This window comes from Erpetoichthys calabaricus, chromosome 6 (genome assembly GCF_900747795.2).
Source record: "Erpetoichthys calabaricus chromosome 6, fErpCal1.3, whole genome shotgun sequence".
Classification (NCBI taxonomy): domain Eukaryota; kingdom Metazoa; phylum Chordata; class Cladistia; order Polypteriformes; family Polypteridae; genus Erpetoichthys; species Erpetoichthys calabaricus.
In genome coordinates this window covers 188,585,661-188,607,499 of record NC_041399.2, presented here as the reverse complement: position 1 = coordinate 188,607,499, position 21,839 = coordinate 188,585,661, and the positions used below count along the sequence as shown (strand labels likewise).

The window sequence follows — 21,839 nt, the reverse complement described above, 5'->3', positions numbered from 1 at the left end:
CATACCTGTATATATCCATCCATCCATCCATCCATTTTCCAACCCGCTGAATCCGAACACAGGGTCACGGGGGTCTGCTGGAGCCAATCCCAGCCAACACAGGGCACAAGGCAGGAACCAATCCTGGGCAGGGTGCCAACCCACCGCAGACCTGTATATATATATATACAGATTGTGACACAGACTTCGAATGCCGTGAATGTAATTACCCCGATCTACATGCTGTCAAATAAACGAACCACACGCCGTGGCGCAACGTTAGGGGCATCGCCTCTGGCGCTGACGTCCGAGGTTCGATTCCCGAGAGGGAGTGCAGTGGAGTGTGTACGCCTGATGAGCCCAGAATGAGGGCGAAACACGTGTCACGTACTCTTTGCATTTATTTGACAGTAAACTATTTCAACCATTCTATGATCTGCTCCTCACAAACTTGAGGGCACCGTGGCGGATGTTAGCAGATTGCTGGCCAACCACAAGCGTTACCTGGTAGGTAACCACCCATACAATCAGATTGTGACACAGGCTTCGAATGCCGTGAATATATATATATATATATATATATACAGCATATATTACAAAGTTTTACTGTCAAATAATGCAAAGAGTATGCAACACGTGTTTTGCCCTTATTTGGGCTCATCAGGCGTACACACTCGTCTGCACCCTTCTCGGGGATCGAACCTGCACCATGGTGTGTGGTTCATTTATTTGACAGCCTGGAGATCGGAGTAATTACATTAATAGCATCCATTGTCTGAGTCCCGATCTGATTGTATGAGTGGGACTCAGACAATAGATGCTATGAATGTAATTACTCCGATCTCCAGGCTGTCAAATAAACGAACCACACACCGTGGCGCAGTGTAAAGAGGCTTCACTTCTGACGCTGATGTCCAAGGTTCGATCCCCGAGAGGGATGCAGATGAGTGTGTACGCCTGATGGGCCCAAATAAAGGCGAAACACATGTCACGTACTCTTTGCATTATTTGATAGTAAAACTTTATAAATTTCTATGATCTGCTTCTCGCAACTAAGAGGGCACCCGTGGCAGATGTTTGCAGACTGGCAGACCAACCACATGCGTTACCCGGTAGGTAACCACCCATACAATCAGATCAGAACTCAAACAATGGATGCTATGAATATATATATCTGCAGTGGACTGGCACCCTTCCCGGGATTTGTTCCTGCCCCTGTGACCCTGTGTTAGGATATATATATATATATTTGAGAGAAATTTGAGAGAGCTCAAACTGATGACTCCCTGCAACCAGAATATGTATAAAGACTCTCGAGATAGAAAAAAAGGAAAAAGACAAAGTTCAAAAATGTAATCTTTAGTGTCTTCTGTTAAAAGAGGTAATTTCTTTTGTATTGTCAGGTGAGATGGCTCATCCACTTGTCTACTTCAAGTACTACATAAAAGCACTTTCTTTTCACCTTTTCTCTTGACCCCGACTTTCTCGTCTCATTAGTGCATGCTTGTCCTAATCCTCATCCTGAACCTGGAATCAAAGTAGCTATATGCTGAAGTGGCTTTAAATCCCTTTGCGGCTGTGGTCAAACTCTGAAATCACTTCTCGGGTCATTGACTGTGTGCTGTCACTTAGCAGCCTGAAGCTCATCTGGACTCTTCACAAGCTCACTGTTTGTCTGGTGCCCTCGCAAATTTCTTCCAAAGCACTCTTTACATTCTCTCTCTTTAACTAACCCTGGATCCATTCTCCTCTCATTTCTATAGCACCTTGGTGCCACGGACTGCAAGAAAACCCTAGGCAGACTGGGCACACCTTCACAGGAGATGCTTTTTACTGTATGCATGAATGCTTTATGCACAGTTTATACCGTACTCTATATATAGTGTATGTTGTACATTCTAATTTTAGTAAGAAATGCATATTGCAAGGTGGAGGTTTGTGGACAATTCATTATTGTTCATATCCTCACTCTGTGAAGACCTTTGAGCAGTTTTGATGTTTAAAGAAAATAATGTTAGGGCACATTAGTCGTAATATATTTAATTTTATGTAACTGATTGGTAGGGTTTTTTTAATCACCATTCAAAATACACTGAAAACTTATTTTTTGCAGGATATTACATTTTGCTGAAAAGCAAACTTCAATGTTTAACATTTTACACTTTACTGAGATACAACAGTAATAGAAATTTGCTGATAACACTTTAGATCAGAATGAGGATACGGGACTTTTTTAAAGAGCAAACTGAAGAGTTGTATTTGCCGAGTTATACTGTGCGTATGAAAAGCCGAACTCGTGGACAAGGGCCTTATGTGTAAAAAATAGTTCATTAGCCATCACTAGAAAAAGGAAACCGTTAAGAAAAAGGAAAAAATGCGTTTGATGCGAATTGACATGAAGAGAATAAAGCAGAGCGAGCGAGCGAACGAGCGAGCGAGAGAGAGAGAGAGAGAGAGAGAGAGAGAGAGAGCGAGGAGAGAGAGAGAGAGAGAGAGCGAGAGAGAGAGAGAGAGGGGTTCACAGAGGCAATACAAGCAGCGCGATTTTATTGGACAGCGCGGGCAGCTCTGGCACTTAGAGAAATAGATTGGAGTGGAGTAGCAGATAGGAGAAGATCAGCTGCATTAAAGTGACTCTCATAGATCACCTGCCTGTGCCCAGCTTGGATTTTGCATTTCTAAACCACATTTGATTTATAGACTGTCTATAACTTACACTATCTTATACAAATTCCCTTATACTCGTTTGTTAAAATGGATGCTACTATTTTTTAAATCATTATGGATGAAATAGACCCTAACTGCAGCTTTTTGATGCTTGGCACGACACTTTCAACGAGAGCGCATCTTTCTCCTTTGTGGATTTTTGAGGGTAGGGATAAGCAGAAAGTAACTGCTTCGTGAAAGGATTTGCATAAAATAGTGTTTTCTTTTACCCCCTTGGGTTTTCACTTTTTCTTTAAAGCTAAAGACCACCAAGAGATTCAACATAACCACTTATTTTCATGTTATTCTTTTTAAGGTTATATTGCAATGCTACGACCGATCAGATAGGAACTTGCTGGCCAAGAGTAATGCGGGGCATCTTGTGGAGAGACCTAGTCCAGAGAGTTTTCAATGGAGTTAAATATAACACGACAAGTAAGTTTGCCGCTTTACTTTCAGTTAAAACATTATTTTGCGAGTGCCTCAAAATTGCAAAAAATATATCCATCTACTGAAATTGATTTCAAATATCAGAATATATTCCAGGCTTCTGAAGTCAAAGCTCAAGTTATTTATTTCGATTTAATCGTTTGTTTCTTCCACAGTTACTTACTTATTAAAATATGAATGAAGCAATTTTGATTTTAAACGTCTAATGAATACTTCACTCGCTTTAAATGTATACTTTGCTTTTACTTTACTCTGGAATCACCTCCTTTACAAAATTTGCAACATCTTTAACTTAAAAGCATTTATATATGTATACGTAAAAACACCTTCAAATGGTATGTACAATAAATAATATAACTAATGCTTTTTGTATATTTCTTTTCGCTGGTATCAGTTTATGTTATGAAGTTGTTCATTACATTTTGGATATTCTAATTAATTGGAGTAATCAATTTATGTTAACATTAAAGGACTTTCATGGTGCACTAAGGTAGATTAAATTGCATTACAGTAACATAAAGCTATAAGCAAAATGCTGTCCCGCCTCATACAGTATATTTCTGGATGAAATGCAGGAGATGCTTATAATTTTCATTTTTGGTACTGGTATTTTAACAGTACAATAGTAACACTAATAACAGTAATGAGATATGGAAATTATATTCTTTGTTGTTCAGACAGATTGTTAGTGCAATTAACTCAATTTGCAGCTATTATGTGTATCAGTTGTATTCATAAAATTAGCGTCAAACTTTACTGAGCTTGATGGGCTGATTATCTGTTTATTTCAGTAAGCCTGGCAGCGGAAATTTTTACAACAAACAGAATTGCTTGTTGTATTTAAACTATAAAATATAAATTTCAACACTATGTGTAATGTTGAACATACTAATATTAACCTTTTTGGTTTTTATATTTGACTTTATTGACTGCTGCATGTGCATTTGGACTTATGGATTTTATTGCGGTGTCAGTTGTATTAACCTTTAAAAGCTTAGAAATTCATTTATTGATCAGATACAGTGCTATAACTGTAGATTCCCATCTCTTCTAGAATACTTTTGTTGATCTCAAAGATTACTTTTTTGCCTATATGTTTTCTTGCTTTGATTCTGTTATAATAGTAGGGTGTTTATTAAATCACTGATTGATTTCACTATCACGAGGACCTTTTCTCTGCTTTTAGCTGTCATATGTTTGGTTACAAATAGTGCTTATTTCTACTGATTATTTTTAATTCAACCCCAGTTTTCTGAAATGTAACTTACTTGATGGGATTATCAGCACTGGAATGTGATAATTAATCAGGTTAAAATGTTTAAGTCTTTAACTTTTATGCACACATTTTAATTAAAAAGTATCATAAAACCTCTTATGTATCCAGAAATGCTTTGATAAATACTAATATTAAATAATATACTCATAATTGCTTATAGTATTTGATGCAATATAGAGAAATGAAAAATAGAAGATTGATAAAATAACTGCCTCTAATTTTCAACTACTAACTGCTTCCTGTACCTGGCACATCAGACTTGCCCCCAGAATGAGGGTGTGTGGTTGAGCTTCCTGAAGGTGTTCATGGCTGCCTGCTGATTGATGGTTGTTACTCTTACAGGAGCTTAGCCTAGAGCTTCACATTACCCTGAAGCGGACTAAGTGATTATAAAAATGGCTGAAGGATGAACAGATGTACTGTAACTGTTTAAGATTCTGTACACTTGTTCTATTTATGGTTTCTATATTTTTGTTTGATTTTAAAATGCCTTAAGGTAAATAAAACCTTTATGTGTCTAATATGCTAATAGAAATGTCAAGGAAATATCACCCACACGTAACATAATAGGGGAAAAGTGTTTGGTCTAATTTACTTGAGTATCTAAAATAGAATCATTTAATATCTTAGATATTTTAATTTAAGTTGTAATTAGTAGCTCCTTATCCAGCTATGGCTATTAATAACCCTTTCTCTGAGCTATTTTGCTTTGCCTTAATAATTATTTTGCACAGTTTAAGTTCTTATTGCTTCAAACCAATTTGAACTTTACCCTTTGCTTTCCAGCGCACTAAGTTTCCAGTTGTCATGGTGATTACACACTTAATATAATGTGCAGTTGACGTTTAGCATTGCACATATCTGTTGCCTTATGAAGAAAGCAGCCATGTGTCATAACACATTTATTTACATTTTGTTATTACATCATATTTCTAAAATATTTTTTCATAACAAACACAAACTGGAAATGAATGCATTAATACAGTGCTTCCCAAGCTCAGTCCTGGGGACTCACTGTGGCTGCAGGTTTTTTATTCCAACCAACTTCTGTTCTTAATTGGACTTAATTGGTTATTTCCCAGTTTCTGTGTTTTGGAGTCAATGGAGAAATAACAAAACTAAGTTAGGTAAGCACTTATAAGGGGACCAGTAACGGCGCACTGTACGATAACGTGCAGTGAATACACTTGACTTGAGCATTCATAGTTTTCATACTCTTTCTCTGTACGTTTAGCATTGGTTTGCTCAGAGGTTGATGCGCTTGCTGCTTCCTGAGCAGCTCTTCTTTTTCTCCACCCTAGCGGCCCGCTTCTTTTCATCTTTCGTCGGCATCTTTTCTCGTTAAAACTGATTGTCAGTATTTGTGTTGCAATTACTTAGTACGTTTTCTTTAATTTTTCACTTAAGCTGGCACTTAAGTCTTCAATCTGCCTCAGGAAAGATTTAAGATATGAAGAGGTAGGGGAAGTGACGGCGAAGGTGGTAGGAATGAGAATGGCGCCTGTACGCCTGCTGGCTGCTGACTACAGTTGATTCTACAATAAAACAAAATAAAAATAGAAAGAGGAATAACCTTGGAGGTCAATCATCACTCTGAAAGTGAATAGTGGACGTCACGTAGTATATGTGTACCAAATTTCAGGTCAACAGTTCAAACGGTTTGTGAGCTACAGGTGATTTAAAATCCTGGACAGACAAACAAACAGCCACGGTAGCGTATTTTATATAAAGACAGCTTTTGTTTTGTTACTTTTTTAACAATTTTCAGCCTGTTTTTCATTCTGCTTTTGCAAGTGTTTTGATTGTTTAATTTATTATCTGCTAATCAGTGGGTCTGACACTAAAGTTAATGCAGTCTTTCATCATTCAGTGTTGTTTACCTGGCTGTCAGTTCTGCTTGTTTTAATTATCATTATTAGGATATAATGAAGGGTCCAAACTGCACAAAAAAATAACAAAACAATAAGACAACAACATAAGAGAGGTAAGCGTTCAAAGCAAAAGTAGAAATATTTCTAAATGTCTTCTAAATGTAAAAATCATACTGTTGTGCTTTTCTAAAGGCAGAATAAGAGAAGGTAAAAAAAGGCCATGAAAATAAATGAGATTAGGTATTATAAATAATTATGAATTTGGCTGGAATAAAACCTGAAGCCATAGTGGATCCTCAGGACTGAGTTTGGGAACCACTGCATTAATATAATTATAACAGAAATTACTAATTACTATAAGATTACAGCTGATACTATATATTGAGAACTATTTTTTAAATTGTTTTACAAGACTCTCACAAGAAGAAATCAAAAATACTGTAGTGTCACTGTCTATGCAAGGTTAAGTTATTCGAATGTACAAATTTTAGTCTTTGGAAACAGTAATAGATAAAAGTTTAGTGTGACTTTTTTAGTATAGTGACACTAGTCCATCTTTGCTTTCATGTTGTTGCCTGATTTTGTGAGCTCATTCCATAGTACGTGGAATATGAAGCATCCTGTTTACATACATTTTACATAAGATGCAGAGAAAGACAAATATTCATGAAGAATATGCGCAGAAAGATTTTTTGACACAAAACCAAGACTTTGGTGAAGTTTTTTGAGTTGCTTTCCTGCCCATTGTAAAAAAAAAAAACAGTATGTATGCTTAACAAGTTTTTTAAAATAAACCTGCTATGACACTCTTGAGCGCAATTGACTTAATGTCCTACAAAGACTGCTTGATAAATAGGAGCTCAGCTCCTTTATTACTGAACCTGTTAACACTTTTGGGCACTGTACTATTTTTTTCATCCTCCTCTGCTGGGCTCTTCCTTTACTCTGTTAGGGTGTTGCATTACCATTACTAAAAATATTATTTTGGAGTATTCATCCTTACTGGAGAGCTTATAAATGATATTGTTTCTGGAAACGTGACTGCTCTTTGAGATTCACCATGCCAGTTTAAAAACAAAGTCAATTATTTTATTTTAAAATGCATTCACTTTTATCTTTTGCTCTTTAAGTAAAGGCATTAATAGCTCCTTCCTTGAGAGCTTGATTTGAACAATGAGTTCCTTCAAACTGTTTTAAGAGTATTTAAGACAGACAGTTAGACAATCACACACCTTAGAACTCTCCGAAATTAATGAATAATTAATGATCTATTAAAGTATATCTCCAGGACATTCCAGCACACATCATCACTTTCTTACCTTAGCTCCTCCAAATGTCATTGTAAGTGGTAACTTAGTTTTAACAAGTTAGAGCTCTGCTTTGACTTTTTGATACAATTATCACAACCAAGCCTTTTTTTACAGACTTCAGCACTGAGCTGTTCATAGACTGCTTCATTTTATGACTTATTTAACTTGACTTATATGTATTGATGTAATGATAAACCAAAGAACACAATGTAAGGATTGGTGAAGAATTCATATTTTACTTGGTATACTAAAGAACTACAGTAGAACTGAACGTATCTTAGATCTATGAACTTACAATCACAGTAATCCATCAGATTGAATGAGAAAAATGTTGCTATTTGATTCATTGCCTAAATTGTGCATTTAGGTTTGCATCACTGGAGAATGCACTCTTTTAAATTTAATATAATAATAAATAATCACTGCACATTGATGTTTTAAAAATTGCCCTACTTTTCTTTTAGTATTTTAATTAATGTGAAATGTTTGAAAGAAACATCATTCTACTAATAAAGTAGATTTCATTAAATTATGGGGGATCAGAAGGTCAGATCTTATCAAAGCCTAGTTTTTTTGTAGGATTTTCCATATTGCATTGTAAATCAGGCATGACTTACTATAGAATCCTGCTATGTCATTCCACATTAGTGTAACTTGACACTTAACATTCTACCTATGTTTTTTTTCTATCTAGCTGGACTTAATGTAATGATGTGGGACAAGTGTGGTTTGCTAAAATGGTTGCATAAACATCTAGATATACCTACAGACAGCTACCATGGAATATTGTGAAAGTTGTGTGGTCTGCTGACATTGTAAATTAACTACACTCTTAAAAATAAAGCTGCCAGGGTGGTTCTTCAAGGTGGTGTCATAGGTGAAGCACGTTTGGTTCCCAAAAGACCCATCTATGTGAAGGTTCCAGAAAGATTTATTTAGATCCGAAAAAGCTCAGTGCAGTATGAATAGATGGTAACAGGTTTGTGAAATACGAACAGCACATGTTTTGAAAGTACTCAAGTACTCTTGTTGCATACAACATAACAGGCTAAATCCAAGTTCTGTTAATCTGTTAGTGTCCTGCTAGGTAGCCTACCAAAAATTAATGATTTCAGGTTTTTCTGCATATTAGAAAGTTTTTTGTTCTTTGTTTCACCTTATACAATTTCTTGTATTAGGAATTTGGTAGCTTTCGCATACCCCTTGGGGTCAGAGCGCAGGGTCAGCCATTGTACAGCGCCCCTGGAGCAATTACAGGTTAAGGGCCTTGCTCAAGGGCCCACCAGAGCAGGATCTCTTTTGGCAGTGACGGGGATTTGAACCGGCAACCTTCGGGATACCAGCGCAGATCCTTAGCCTCAGAGCCACCACTCCACCCATACAAAGAACTCTTCTCAGAATGAAATGGTGCTTGGTCGAGTCATAGTTCTACAAGGAACCACACAAACCAGTAAAGAACCATAACATGCCTTTAAAGAACAGTTATTTCTAAGAGTGTAGGTTATTAGTTCAATCCAAGTCAGTGATTTAATATGAGACTTTGAGCAAATCGCTTAAACCTGCATTGCTCCAAATGTAAGTGATTTAACCATTTTATTATTTTAATGTGTAAGTCATCTTGGATTAAAGCTTCAACCAAACCAATAAATGTAACAAATAAATTAAATCATTGTTGAATATAAGTATCCTATAGGTGCTTCATGAAAATGATTATCCCATGTATTCCTCTCCAAATTGTTGTAATTTGTGTACCTTCCCAAATTACTTATTTTCATGTTTAACAAAGGCTAACATACATAGAACATTATTTATTGGAATTAGTTAGTTATTTATTGGAATGCTCAAGGTCATAGTTTTGTTTGGGAAGTGCACATGCCTAGTCCCACCTTTATCCTTGTCTCATTTACAGCTAAAAAAGCAAAATCGAAATATTGTGTTTTATTTAATTTGTTTTACTGGTGGATTTCCAATACTGGCATGCTATTGGGCAATAGCATGGATTATTATCTGAAATTTTACCTGTCTATTAAAATTTGAGCTAGACATTTTTATTTTCTTGTTATGCTGTCAGCTTAAGTTATTTAACTTTACTTTATGGAATGTACCATGCATAAGTTACAGTATATGTCAGCTTCAAATATTTAACTGCAACCTGCATAAAATTAATTTTGTACTAAATGCTGCTAGGCTGTGCCCCCACGACCCTGATTTCTACCAGGCAAGTTTGACAATGTGTTATGCTAAACATTATAATTACCAAACACAAATTATAATTTACGATTGTAATGGTTATGATATTGCTGAACTACTGAGCATCTTCAGTGCAACTGATTGCATAGAATTAAATTTATTTTTCTATAGTACAATTTTACTGATAAATTGGTGCTTTACACTACCACATATACAGTATAATCAAATTAAAGGACTTTAATTGTATAGAACAAAAATTAAAAACGTAATGCTGAATTAAAAAACACATTGCAGTTTGTACATTGAAATACATATCCATCTGCTGGATACACTGAATTAAATTCCAGAGTTGTAGGGAGCTGGAACTCTTCAAAGCTGCATGGGGCCCAAGCCAGAAACTAACCTAGGCAGCTTGGGGACTTACAGGTCCATTTTAGTGTGGGATGTCAGAGGAAAAGTGTCATATCTGGAGAAAAATCCATGAAGGCAGAGGGGAAGTGTGCACAAAATTCACATACAGTGAATTGGCTCAGATTTTATACAAAACCCCTGCAGTTGTGCCAGCCTGAAATACACATATATTTACAGATTTTTCTAAACTAATAATTTTATAAGCTTTAGAAGAAAAGCATTAAATGCTTTAGGTCAGATGGCCATCCAGCACTAGAATGAGCAGGCTGTGATGCACCATAGCAATGACGATTCCGGTGAAATTGCACAAAGGTTTGACAATTAATCCATCATTGCTGATGGCACCACCACTTCTTGGATCTCATTTCAAGATTATTACAATAGAAGGGATACCAAGCGCACACTGGCTGGCCACCAAAAAGAGAAAAAAATGATTACTACAACTATTAAAAAGAACATTTTGGAAAAGCCTCAGCAGCAGTTTTAACGAGAACATGCTAGGCTATAATTATAGATTTTGACTACTGATTTAAATGCTGAGACCGATGGCATATATTTAATATAAAGTAAATCATCCTTGAGTTTGGAAGCCCAATATCTTAAGGCTCAGCTTCTTACAGTAGTTTATTTGTTCTCTGAATTTTAAGCTGTCTTACATATTGCAATCCTAAAGAATGCTCTGAAATACAGCGATTTATAAGTTCTATAAGGTGAATGGTAGTTAGGCTGAGAAATTTTTGACCTTATAAGTTAAAAAGAGGATTTTAAAAACATTCTTAATTTAACTAGAAGCCAGCTTAATGTTTTAAGAACCACATTTGAATGGTTGAATTTCTTACTTTTAGATGGGATACTTGCTGTAATGTTTTAAATGTAGAGTACTGCACCCTGCGATGAACTGGCATCGTGTGCATGGATTGTTCCTGTCCTGCATTCATTGCTTGCTGGGATAATTTTCAGCTTCCTTATGACCTTGCTCAGGATAAGCAGGTTTGAAAAATGGATGGATGGATGGATGGAGTGTGAAAAGCAAACAATTCCACCAGGCCAATATTAAGGATATCGAACAACTTGGACAGTAGTATTAATGAATAGTCCCTCGTAGTTCCAATGTCCATTATTTTTACCTGACCGGAGCACCTCAGTTTGAATAGTAATTTCGGCAACTGGCAGCTTCTGGACTGAGACATCAACCATTATACTATGATCAACTGTAGGAAGAGTAGCTAGTCATTTCCCAACACATATGCTCTGCGTTCCCTTATCTAGTACCGTACAAGAATCGCATATCTATACGGCCAGATCTATTCCAGGCAGTAGTCATGTTCCCAGATGTTGGAAATACCTCTCGATGGCTTCTAGAGTCTCTTTCACTGTTTTTGTGAATTCCTTTATTGCCAATATGAGGTAGTTTAGCATGGAGAACAGTTTCCGCACCGGTTGCAATCGGTCCTCTAACTCCCGCAAGTTGATTAAGTATTCAGATTTTTTCAATGGCTGTCGATCAGGACTTTAGACTTCTACGCTCATTCCTCTGGAGTTATAAGGCAAGCTTGTCTTTTGCGCATGCTCTATCAAGTCTCATGGAGCTTCCGGGAACTTGTAGTTCGGGTTGTCGGAAGGACCAGTCTGTTCCAGCAAGCATAATTTCATGCCAGAATCCAAACAAGACTCCTGACTACTTTTACTCTAGAAGGGTGAAGAGAGAAAAATCACTCACCAGCTCCTCTCTTGTATCTGTTTCCACAGGACAGTGCTTCGGAGTGAGTGGCTCCATTTCCGTGCTGTGCCTTTGCCTTTCCCACAGTGCCTCATGTTCTCCCACATGACTAATCCAGGTCAATGGGACATCCTTGACATAGCTTATTCCCTTGCCTGATGGCACATTGAGGCCATCTTGCCTTGGTATAAAGGGATGAAGGAGATGTCAAGCCACAGACTCACTGCTCATAAAGGTTAAGCACAATTTCCCTGGTAATTTTAACCCTACGACAAGATGTACCTGACTGAGTGTCCCGACCCTTAAAAGGTTCTCTGAATCAGTTGTGAGCCCATCCTTGAAGATGCCACCTGTCCTTCCTATTGGGGCTGTCTATATACTTGTTGGGGTGTGGGCTGGCATCCTTCTAATCATCTAGATGGACACCCCATTACAACTGAAGGTTGGTTCCTTTCTTAGGCATTTTCTTCCTCATGGTTTTAAACATAGCAGTCTCGTTTAGCGTGCTCCATATATGATTGATCTGGGTGTTTTTGGACACAAGAAAAATTTTTTACATACAGGTTCCTGCCAAGTAGATGGCCAGTAATCCTGTCACCTATGCCACTTGTAGCCACCTGGGGGCATTGCAGCATCCCAGACCCCAGACACAACCTTACACACAAGTCACAGTTTAAAAAAAAAAGATTAATTCCTACAAATACCTTGCATAAAGTCTTCAAAAAAGGCATAAACCAAACACAACAAATTCTTCTCCTCTCTTTCTCTCCTCCCTCTCCACCACGGAGCTTTGTTCTCTTCCACCTGACTCAGATTCACCTGTACAGTGTCCATTGAGTGGTTACTTTTATCTTTGACCCAGGACTACTTCCAGGCATAGCCCAATAAAAGTACTTCTGGGGATTGTGAATCCCTTCAGATCCCCCTGGCAGCCCCCACAGAACACAACAGGGCTGCCCCATGGAACTATAGGTCCCAGCATTCTTTGTAGGCATCCGTTTGTGAGTCCTAAACCAGGGATGCTGCCACGTAGCCTATTGGGGATGAGAATAATCAGCAATCCTCATCTCCCATGGTCTTTCCACTGCATTGGCCTCTTGGGCAGGTAAGGATCTCTTTACAACCCCTGCCAGAATGCTAGTTCCCTTCATGCTGTCTATTACACATGAAAACACCAATATTTTGCTTTATATAAAGATGGGGAAATTAGCTTTAAAAAAGTGTAGAAATGTGACAACTAAATTTTAAATTGGGCTAATAGCATTATTTTCTGGGCATTCACTTAGAATAAATTTCAGTTCCTTTATGACTTTAGAGTTATCATCATCAATGATTTGACATAATTATTAGAACTTGAGCATTTTCTGAATTTAAACACACTTGATTTTGTTTTACTCAGTTTTTCCATCTCTGAAGAAGGTGATGAACTGAAGTAACAGAGGAGGTTTATATAAATACAGAAAAACATTTATAAAAGTTTTATGCCACTAGCATTAAAATGAATGTTGTGTAAAAAATATGTTAAATTAAAGTTGTGTTTAACATTTTTGACCTGTGCAGAACCAAAATGTGGAATATTTATTTTTTCAAATAATTGATCAGTGTAATGATTCTGATTAATGTACACGCTGTAGAATATTTTGCCATGCTGTTAAAATAGAATAAGAAGCTGGTGTGCAAAAGCTGTATGAATAAGTAGCTGACTGCAAGCATATACTGGATGTAGCTAGGATTGAATAAAAAGCCAGCAGAATGTGCACCTAACGTCAGCCCCGTGAATATTTCAGAATTACGGGAAAATACTGTTAAAAATAATAACCACCAAGCCCTTTCAGAAACAAACAGTGACATGCAAAAGTATTCAATCACTTTAAAAGTCATCCTAATTTTCTGTATGACAAAAGATTTTTCCACGTTTATTCATTCATTCTTTTTAATGTGAACTCTTGTGCTGTAACAATACATTTCCAAAGTCTAAATAAACCATTTTCTGTAGATATTTAACTGAAGAAGAAAAACTCCAAAGTTGGTGTTTGCATTAAGTATTCAAGCCCAATACATTCATACTTTGTCAAGAACCCTTTTTCTGCCGTAACAGCCTTCGTTCTTTAAGTAAGCCCCAGTTCTGCACACTGCTCAGGAGTGATTCTGCCCCTTTCTTCTTGGCAGGATTTCTAGAGACCCTCTACGTTGGTGAGATGGCACCTCTGAACAGCAGTTTTCAAACAGTGCCACAGATTCTCAACAGGGTTAAGCTTAGGGCTTTGACTTGGCCACTCCAAAACATTCACCTTTCTGTTTTTGAGCTATCCCAGTGTCACATTGGCCTAATGCTTAGGGTCATTATCATGTTGAAAGATGAATCTTCTCCTGAGCTTTCATAGCAGACTGGAACAAGTTCTCTTGCAAAATTGTGCAGTATATGTGTCCATCCATTGTCCCTTCAACTCTGACAAGATTCTCAGACCCAGCACATGAAAAACATCCCCATACCATGAGACTGCCACCACCATATTCCACTGTAGGAATGTTGTTTGTTGAGGCCTGGGCAATGTTAGTGTTACACTTCACATACCTCTTAAGTCTGTCCAAAAACTTCTATTTTGGTCTCATATGACCATAAAACCTTCTCCTACATTTTAACTGGGTCTTTCTCATGCTTTGTGGCAAACGCCATACGTTGTTTTATGTGGACCTTCTTAAAAAATGGCTTCTTTCATGCTACCCTCCCATAGAAGCCTGTTTTATGGAGAACTCTTGAAATTGTGGACCCCTGCACCTTTACTCCAGCTAAAGATCATCGCAGATGTCTGAGAGTGACAGTTGGATTTCTAGTCGCCTCTCCCACCAGTTGATGTCTCACTCTGATGTTGAGTTTTGAGGGACAGCCTGTTCTAGTCAGAGTCTGTGTACTTTGATGAACCTTCCACTTTCTGGTGATGAATGCACCAGTGCGCAATGGGACATTCAAACTCTTTTGATATTTTTATAGCCATTCCCAGTCTTGTGCATTTCAATAACTTTGTTTCTCACATCAGTAGAATGCTCCTTTGTTTTCATTTTTGCAGTGACTGTCCACCAAAGATTACGGCCCTTACAAAGGGGGCTGTTTATATCCAGAGAGACAGAAAGGACTCACAAGTAGCACCTCATCATGTTTAATTATGACTGTTAAACGACTGTCACCTTTGTAATTAATTCGTCATTGGTGTAATGATGGAGCTTCCAAAGCACAGAGGTTTAAATACCTATGCAAACATTAACTTTGGAGTTTTTCTTCTTCAGTTAAACATCTACAGAAAATGGTTTATTTTGTCTTTGGAAATGTTTTGTCACAGCATAAGAAAAATACTGAATGAATAAATGTGTATAAATCTTTTGTCTTGCAGAAAATTATGACTTTCAAGAGGATTGAATACTTTTGTATGCCACTTAATGTTTGTGAAAGGGCTTGGTGATGATTAACGTTTAACATCTGAAATGATCACAGGACTTAAGTTAGATACACATTCAGGTGGCTTTTTATTCACTCCTAGCTACACATATGCTTGTAGTCAGCAACTTATTCACAAACCAGCTTCTTCTTCAATGTTAAGTACATGGCAAAATATTATACAGCGTGTATGTACATTAATCTGCAAACTGATACATTATTTGAAAGAATAAATATCCCAGATTTAGGACTTGAACGGGTTGAAAATGTTACACTCAACTTTAACAAAGGAATCTGTCCTGGACAAGATTATATTATGTCAAATAATATACACATTGCAGATGTGCAAGCATTGGGGCATTGTGGTAAGGGCTTTGTCCTCTAAATCCTACATTTCTCGGTTAAAGTCCTGATAGTGACACTGTGTGACCATGAGCATGTCACTTCACCTGAATAGGCGGCACGGTGCGGGATCGCTGGGCATAAGAAATGTAACCAGTAGTAACTAAATGTTATACTGGATAAAGGCGTCAGTCGTAAATGTAGAATATTTTGCCTTTAGAATAAGTAACTAGCTTGCAAAAGCTGTGTGAAAAAGTACAGTCGCGGGTTGCAAGCGAGCATGTAGCTGGAAGCGAATAAAAAGACGACCAAATACGTACTTAACTTCAGCTTTGTGTTCATTACACACTCAATGGCAGATTCTAATAAATAGTAATAATTACCACAAAGTCCTTTCCCAAACCTATCGTGCGGAAAAAATACTGCACTGTTTAAAGTAAACCCAGATCCGTCTCCTAGCCACTTGTCTTTATACTCCATGACTCTACCGGCCCCTGATTTCCTGTTTCTTGCCCCGCCCATTTCCACTGAAGATCACGTGAACAACCGATATAGTTTGCACGCAGAACCGATATAGTTCATACACAGAGTTGCAATAGGGTGCGCACGCATAACCAGTATGTTTCGTACGAGAAACCGACATGGAACACACATACAACCAATAGAGTTCAAGCGCAAAACCGATATGTTACCCACATGAAACCAGTATAAGACGTGCATGAAACCAATATAGTGCATACACAAATCCATCGTTAGACCGGCACAGAACGCAAGCCAATATAGTTCATACGCAAACCGATAACATACAACTGAAAACCAATGCAGTTCACTCACAAACCAATAACAAACGTACTGGAACCACTGATATACACAGGCGAATCAATATAGTTCATATGCAAACCAGTGCTATGCATATACAAACGGATATAGTTCACGCACAAACTGATAATATACGGACACGAACCAATATAGTTCATATGAATGAAACCAGTATTTTACGCACGCAAACCAATTAAGTATGGAGTTAAAAGTAGCATGCGTTACATAGTTCTAAGTAAACCTTTTCAAGTAACAAGTAACATAATGCAATACATATGTTCTTGAAGTAAAGCTACCAGTGTTACTTTAAAAAAAAAATAATATTTGTTACTATGTTTCTACAGATTATTCCTGCCACTCAAAAATAAATAAATAAAGAAATGACTGTGTTATTTCACAGAAGCATCATCTTTTATCAAAAAAGACATTGTCTGCTGCTGTTGTGCACATGTGTACTCCAGCCGTCTGGGGTCAGCTAGTGAAGAAGAGGTGAATACGCACATGTGTAGTGTGCAATCAAGAGAAAAAAAATGAACAAAAGTTATAAGTACAAATTTAATTCGGCATACGGGTAAATTTAATCCGCCCAGTTTACAGTCACAGCCGATGATCATTGCAGCAGCACTGGGTGTAAGGCAAGAAGCGGATGGGCTTTAACAGATGGGAGACACAGTCAGAGTGGTCTCTGAATGTTACTGTATGTCTGCATCTCCCGTCCACTGCTCAGAGGGCTGCTTTTTATAGCTGGCTTCTGCGGGTATTCCCTCACCCTCAGACAGGTCTTGGTCACCTGAGGAGTATGACCCAGGGATGCTACGGTATTTTTAAAAAACAAAAAAGTTATCTAATTTGGCTGTTTTTCTAGTCAGTTTCATGAAGGCTCATGAGTTCAGGATTTAATCACAAATGCTGGTCAGTGAAATGTGCAGTTTTTCACACAAAACAGAATAAAAAGTAACTAACTGTTTGTTACATGTTGCATTACATGTTGTAATAAGTGACTATGCATATTTAGTTACTTTTTTATAAGTAGTAAGTAATGTAAATAGGATTCTTTAAAAAGTAATATTCCCCAAAACTGGTCTCTAAGCTGTTATATAAATAGATCCATCCATCCATCCATCCCGCTGAATCCGAACACAGGGTCACGGGGGTCTGCTGGAGCCAATCCCAGCCAACACAGGGCACAAGGCAAGAACCAATCCCGGGCAGGGTGCCAACCCACCGCAGGACACACACAAACACACCCACACACCAAGCACACACTAGGGCCAATTTGGAATCGCCAATCCACCTAACCAGCATGTCTTTGGACTGTGGGAGGAAACCGGAGTGCCCGGAGGAAACCCACGTAGACACGGGGAGAGCATGCAAACTCCATGCAGGGAGGACCCAGGAAGTGAACCCGGGTCCCCAGGTCTCCCAACTGCGAGGCAGCAGCGCTACCCACTGCGCCACCGTGCCGCCCTCATATAAATAGATTCCATATTTAATATTTTAATACTTAATGTGTTCATTGATTAATTTAGAGTGTTGATCATGGTGGGCCTTTTACAAGAAGCATCCTTGTAAGGTTTAATAGCTTAATGCAGAACTATAAACCTGCAACCTGACTGCTCCGCATTTAGGCTCAAATTTCCAGCATTTTAATTGAAGAGAGTATTTTGTATCATTAGAAAATAGTTAATGCCATTTTAAGATTAATGCATGCATGCTCCATAAGAAGTTTTGTATACTGTATATTAATTTCAAGAACTACTGCTTTTTGCATGTATAACTTATTTGTGATACCTACTACTGAATGTTGTTGGACTTTCTTATTCTTAGTCCGATTCTTAGTGGCAGTAATACTAGAAGTAGCAGTAGTGTCACATTTCACATACATATGAAATAAAACATGCAGAGGATATTGTCGTGTTTGATTTTTAAACATGGCACTGTCATAGTTCAGTATGTGAAATTTCATTTCTGCTAGGTCTTCCTCAGTCAACTGTAAGTGCTATTATGGAGAAGTGGAAGAATCTCAGCCATAAATTGGTAGACCACAAAAACTCACAGAGTGGGTTAAGCAGGTTCTGAAGCTCATAGCGAGTAAAAATTGCCTATCATCTGCTGCATCACTCACAACAGAGAACATAACCGACCCTGAAAGCAACCTTAGCACAAGGATTCTGCATTGGTAGTGTTATAAAATGGGTTTCCAGCTGTACATAAGCCTAAAATCAGTATGTTTGATGAGAAGCACAGGCTATATGGCAGTCTAATGGACGAATCTGAGAACGCTACCTTCCCAACTGCATTGTGTCTATTCTAAAAGGTTAGTTGAGAAGGAATAATAGTTTGGGGCTGTTTTTCGTTGTTTGCATTAGGCCCCAAGGATCCAGTGAAGGGTACTGTTAATGCTACAGCATACAAAGACATTTTAGTTGTATGCATCTAACTTTGAGGCAACATTTTGGGGAGGGCCCTTTTCTGTTCAAGCATCACTGTGCCCCTGTGCACAAAGCTGTGTCCCTAAAGACATGGAGGAACTCAAGTAGCCTGCACAGAGCCATGACCTTAACCCTACCGAATACTCTTGGGATGAATTAGAATCCCAATTGTGGGTCAGTTCTTCACTTCCAACATCACCTGACTTCACAAATGCTCTTTTGGGTGAATGTGCAGAAATTCCAAACTCCGGTGGAAATCCGTCTCAGAAAAATGAAAACTGTTATAGTCACAAAAGAGGGAGCCAAGTCCATATTAATGCCCATGGTTTTGGAATGGAATCTCCAACAAACTTATATACTGTAGATGTGAGGGTCAAGTGTCGACAAATTTGTGGCCATATAGTACATTTACAGTACCCAGAGTATGCACCCAAATAGCACATGTAGACCATTCTAAAATATTCCTAATTTTTTTACCTCTATTGTATCAACATGTATACAGTAGATGTTAATTGCAATTTGCATATACTATTAAAAACAATAATTAACCATAAAGGAGAGGGCAACCTCCTGGCTTTTGTTGTCTTCATCGATGTGGCATATATTATTAATAAGATTAGGAGATGTAGCATCTCGTTAAAATTATTAGAGTAATATGACAACATAAACGCTACTATGACAGGTTCTAACCAGTCTATGTCAGCTTCAGTTATTTTTGCATCAGTCCACTAAACTAGGTATTGTAAATAATAAGTAACACTTAATTTTTACCAAATGCCAGCTCAAGTGGAAAAGATTTATCTATGATAAAATAATTGGTCATCAGTTACAGTTTCTAGGTCTATTAATGCATTATTTTAGTCATACAGTTAAACAGTTAATAGCAAGTTAAGACAATTTAAAAAGAAAAAAAATAGTTACAGTTTCTGATAATCAACGACTACAGGATGTCAATATTATCTTATACCAATAACTGCGCACTACATGATAACGAGCTGTGAATACACTTGACTTGAGCATTCATAGTTTTCCTACTCTTTCTCTGTACGTTTATCATTCATTTGCTCAGAGGTTGATGCACTTGCTGTTTCCTGAGCAGCTCTTCTTCTTTCCACCCTAGCAGCCCGCTTCTTCTCTTCTTCCATCGGCATCTTTTCGCATTAAAACTGATTAAGTCAGAGTTTGTGTTGCAGTTACTTAAACTGGCACTTAAGTCTTCAATCTGCCTCAGGAATGATTTAAGATATGAAGAGGTAGGGGAAGTGATGAAGAAGGTGGTAGGGGTGCACTGCATGCACCGCACAGCCGCCCTGCTGGCGGCTGCCGAAAGTTGATTCTACAATAAAATAAATAAAAATAAAAAGAGGAATAACCTTGGAGATCCATCACCAGCCCGAAAGCGGATAGTAGTATATAAGTGTACCAAATTTCAGGTCAATAGGTCAAACAGTTTGCGAGCTAGAGGTGATTTTAAATCCTGGACAGACAAACAAACAGCCATGGTAGCGTATTATATATAAAGATATTTAGGTTCTTTAGATAAATTACAAACATTGTACAATTGTGAGTGATAACTTCCATCTGTCCATTTCCTGATTCTTCAGGAATGAGAACCTAGATAGGATACCCATTTTATAATACAATGGATGCCCACATCCATAATGACTCATACAAGATTACCATTAGATTTTTCCAGTTAAACTATAAAACATTTGTTTGGAATTTGGAATAAAAAACAGAGTAAACAAAAAGCCCAATGCAGACAAATATAAGTCACAAAATTCTGTAAGGGCAGATTAGGATTTAGATCCAGGTCCCTGGAGCTGTGAGGCATCAGCAGTAGGTACTACACCAGTGCTGGGGCCTACCATCCTCTGAAAGACTAACTAACCAAGATCATGAGATGGATGGATATAATGATGCTTATAAGTTGCTAGGTATCTTTACTGACAGGTAATAGAATAATTGTTAAAATATTTGATATTTCTTGCCATACGTGTATCCTCAGCATTCCTCCTATGCCTTTCCTCAGTATCCTCATGTGGCTGAACCTCCCTTGCCTGGTGCTTCCACACTCAAACGTGTTCCCATAAAGCCTGCTTTTCAGACTGTGTCATTTCAAGGACCTTTTCCTGTCTCCTTTTTGACTACCAGTAATTGTAGCTGGACCCTCATTACCCGCTGTGGAAACGTCATTAATATTCTTATGAAAACTTCCATTCTTTGAAAGTGACTTCTGCTGAGCCTAGTTACTATTCAGCAACCCAACAACACACGGGAAGTTATTTGTTATGTTGTCATTGAAATACTCCAATTTAACTCCTTATAGGATGCACAAATTGAACTTTGCACCCCTAAAGTATCGTGTCATTTGAGCAACCAATCAGACTAAAGCCAAACTGACCAATCAGATTGCTCAGAGGGATAACACACACAGACACACACACGCACATGCACACACACAAGAGCATTTTATTATATAGTAGATGCATTATCTTGTGTTTATTATCATTTCATGTGTAGATTTCATTGGGGGATGTTTAAGATTATAATGAAAGGCAGGTTTTCTTAAAAATTATTGCTTTGATATTCATTTTTAATTGGTACTGTGAATCCAAATTGTACCTCAGGGCACTCCACATCAGAATTAAAACATTAAAAATGAAATGTATATGGACTTCCCACAGAGCTGACCTATACCAACAGTCTGATACAGTATTAATTATTAAGTATTAATACTTACATACATTTGCTATTAAATGCTTGTTCAATGGATAATGTAACTCTTCAGTTATGCATATTCTGATTCTAATTGATATTGTTATTTAATTAAACCTTAAAACATAATTGCATTAAAGTTTTCTACTGTATGTTAATCATTAATTCCAGTTTCTGAAGCA

The 21,839-nt window shown here is 37.6% G+C and overlaps 1 protein-coding gene across 1 annotated transcript in view; it reads left to right on the top strand.

Moving 5' to 3' along the window:
• The first annotated feature begins 2,549 nt into the window (after positions 1-2,549).
• Positions 2,550-21,839, top strand: part of LOC114653716 (corticotropin-releasing factor receptor 2) — a 245,983-nt gene continuing 226,693 nt past the window's right edge. Inside the window, exons 1-2 of the mRNA XM_028804182.2 lie at positions 2,550-2,851; positions 3,002-3,120. Of these exons, the coding sequence (XP_028660015.2) occupies positions 3,054-3,120 (67 nt within the window). The 5' untranslated portion in view covers positions 2,550-2,851; positions 3,002-3,053. The remainder of the gene's footprint in view (positions 2,852-3,001; positions 3,121-21,839) is intronic.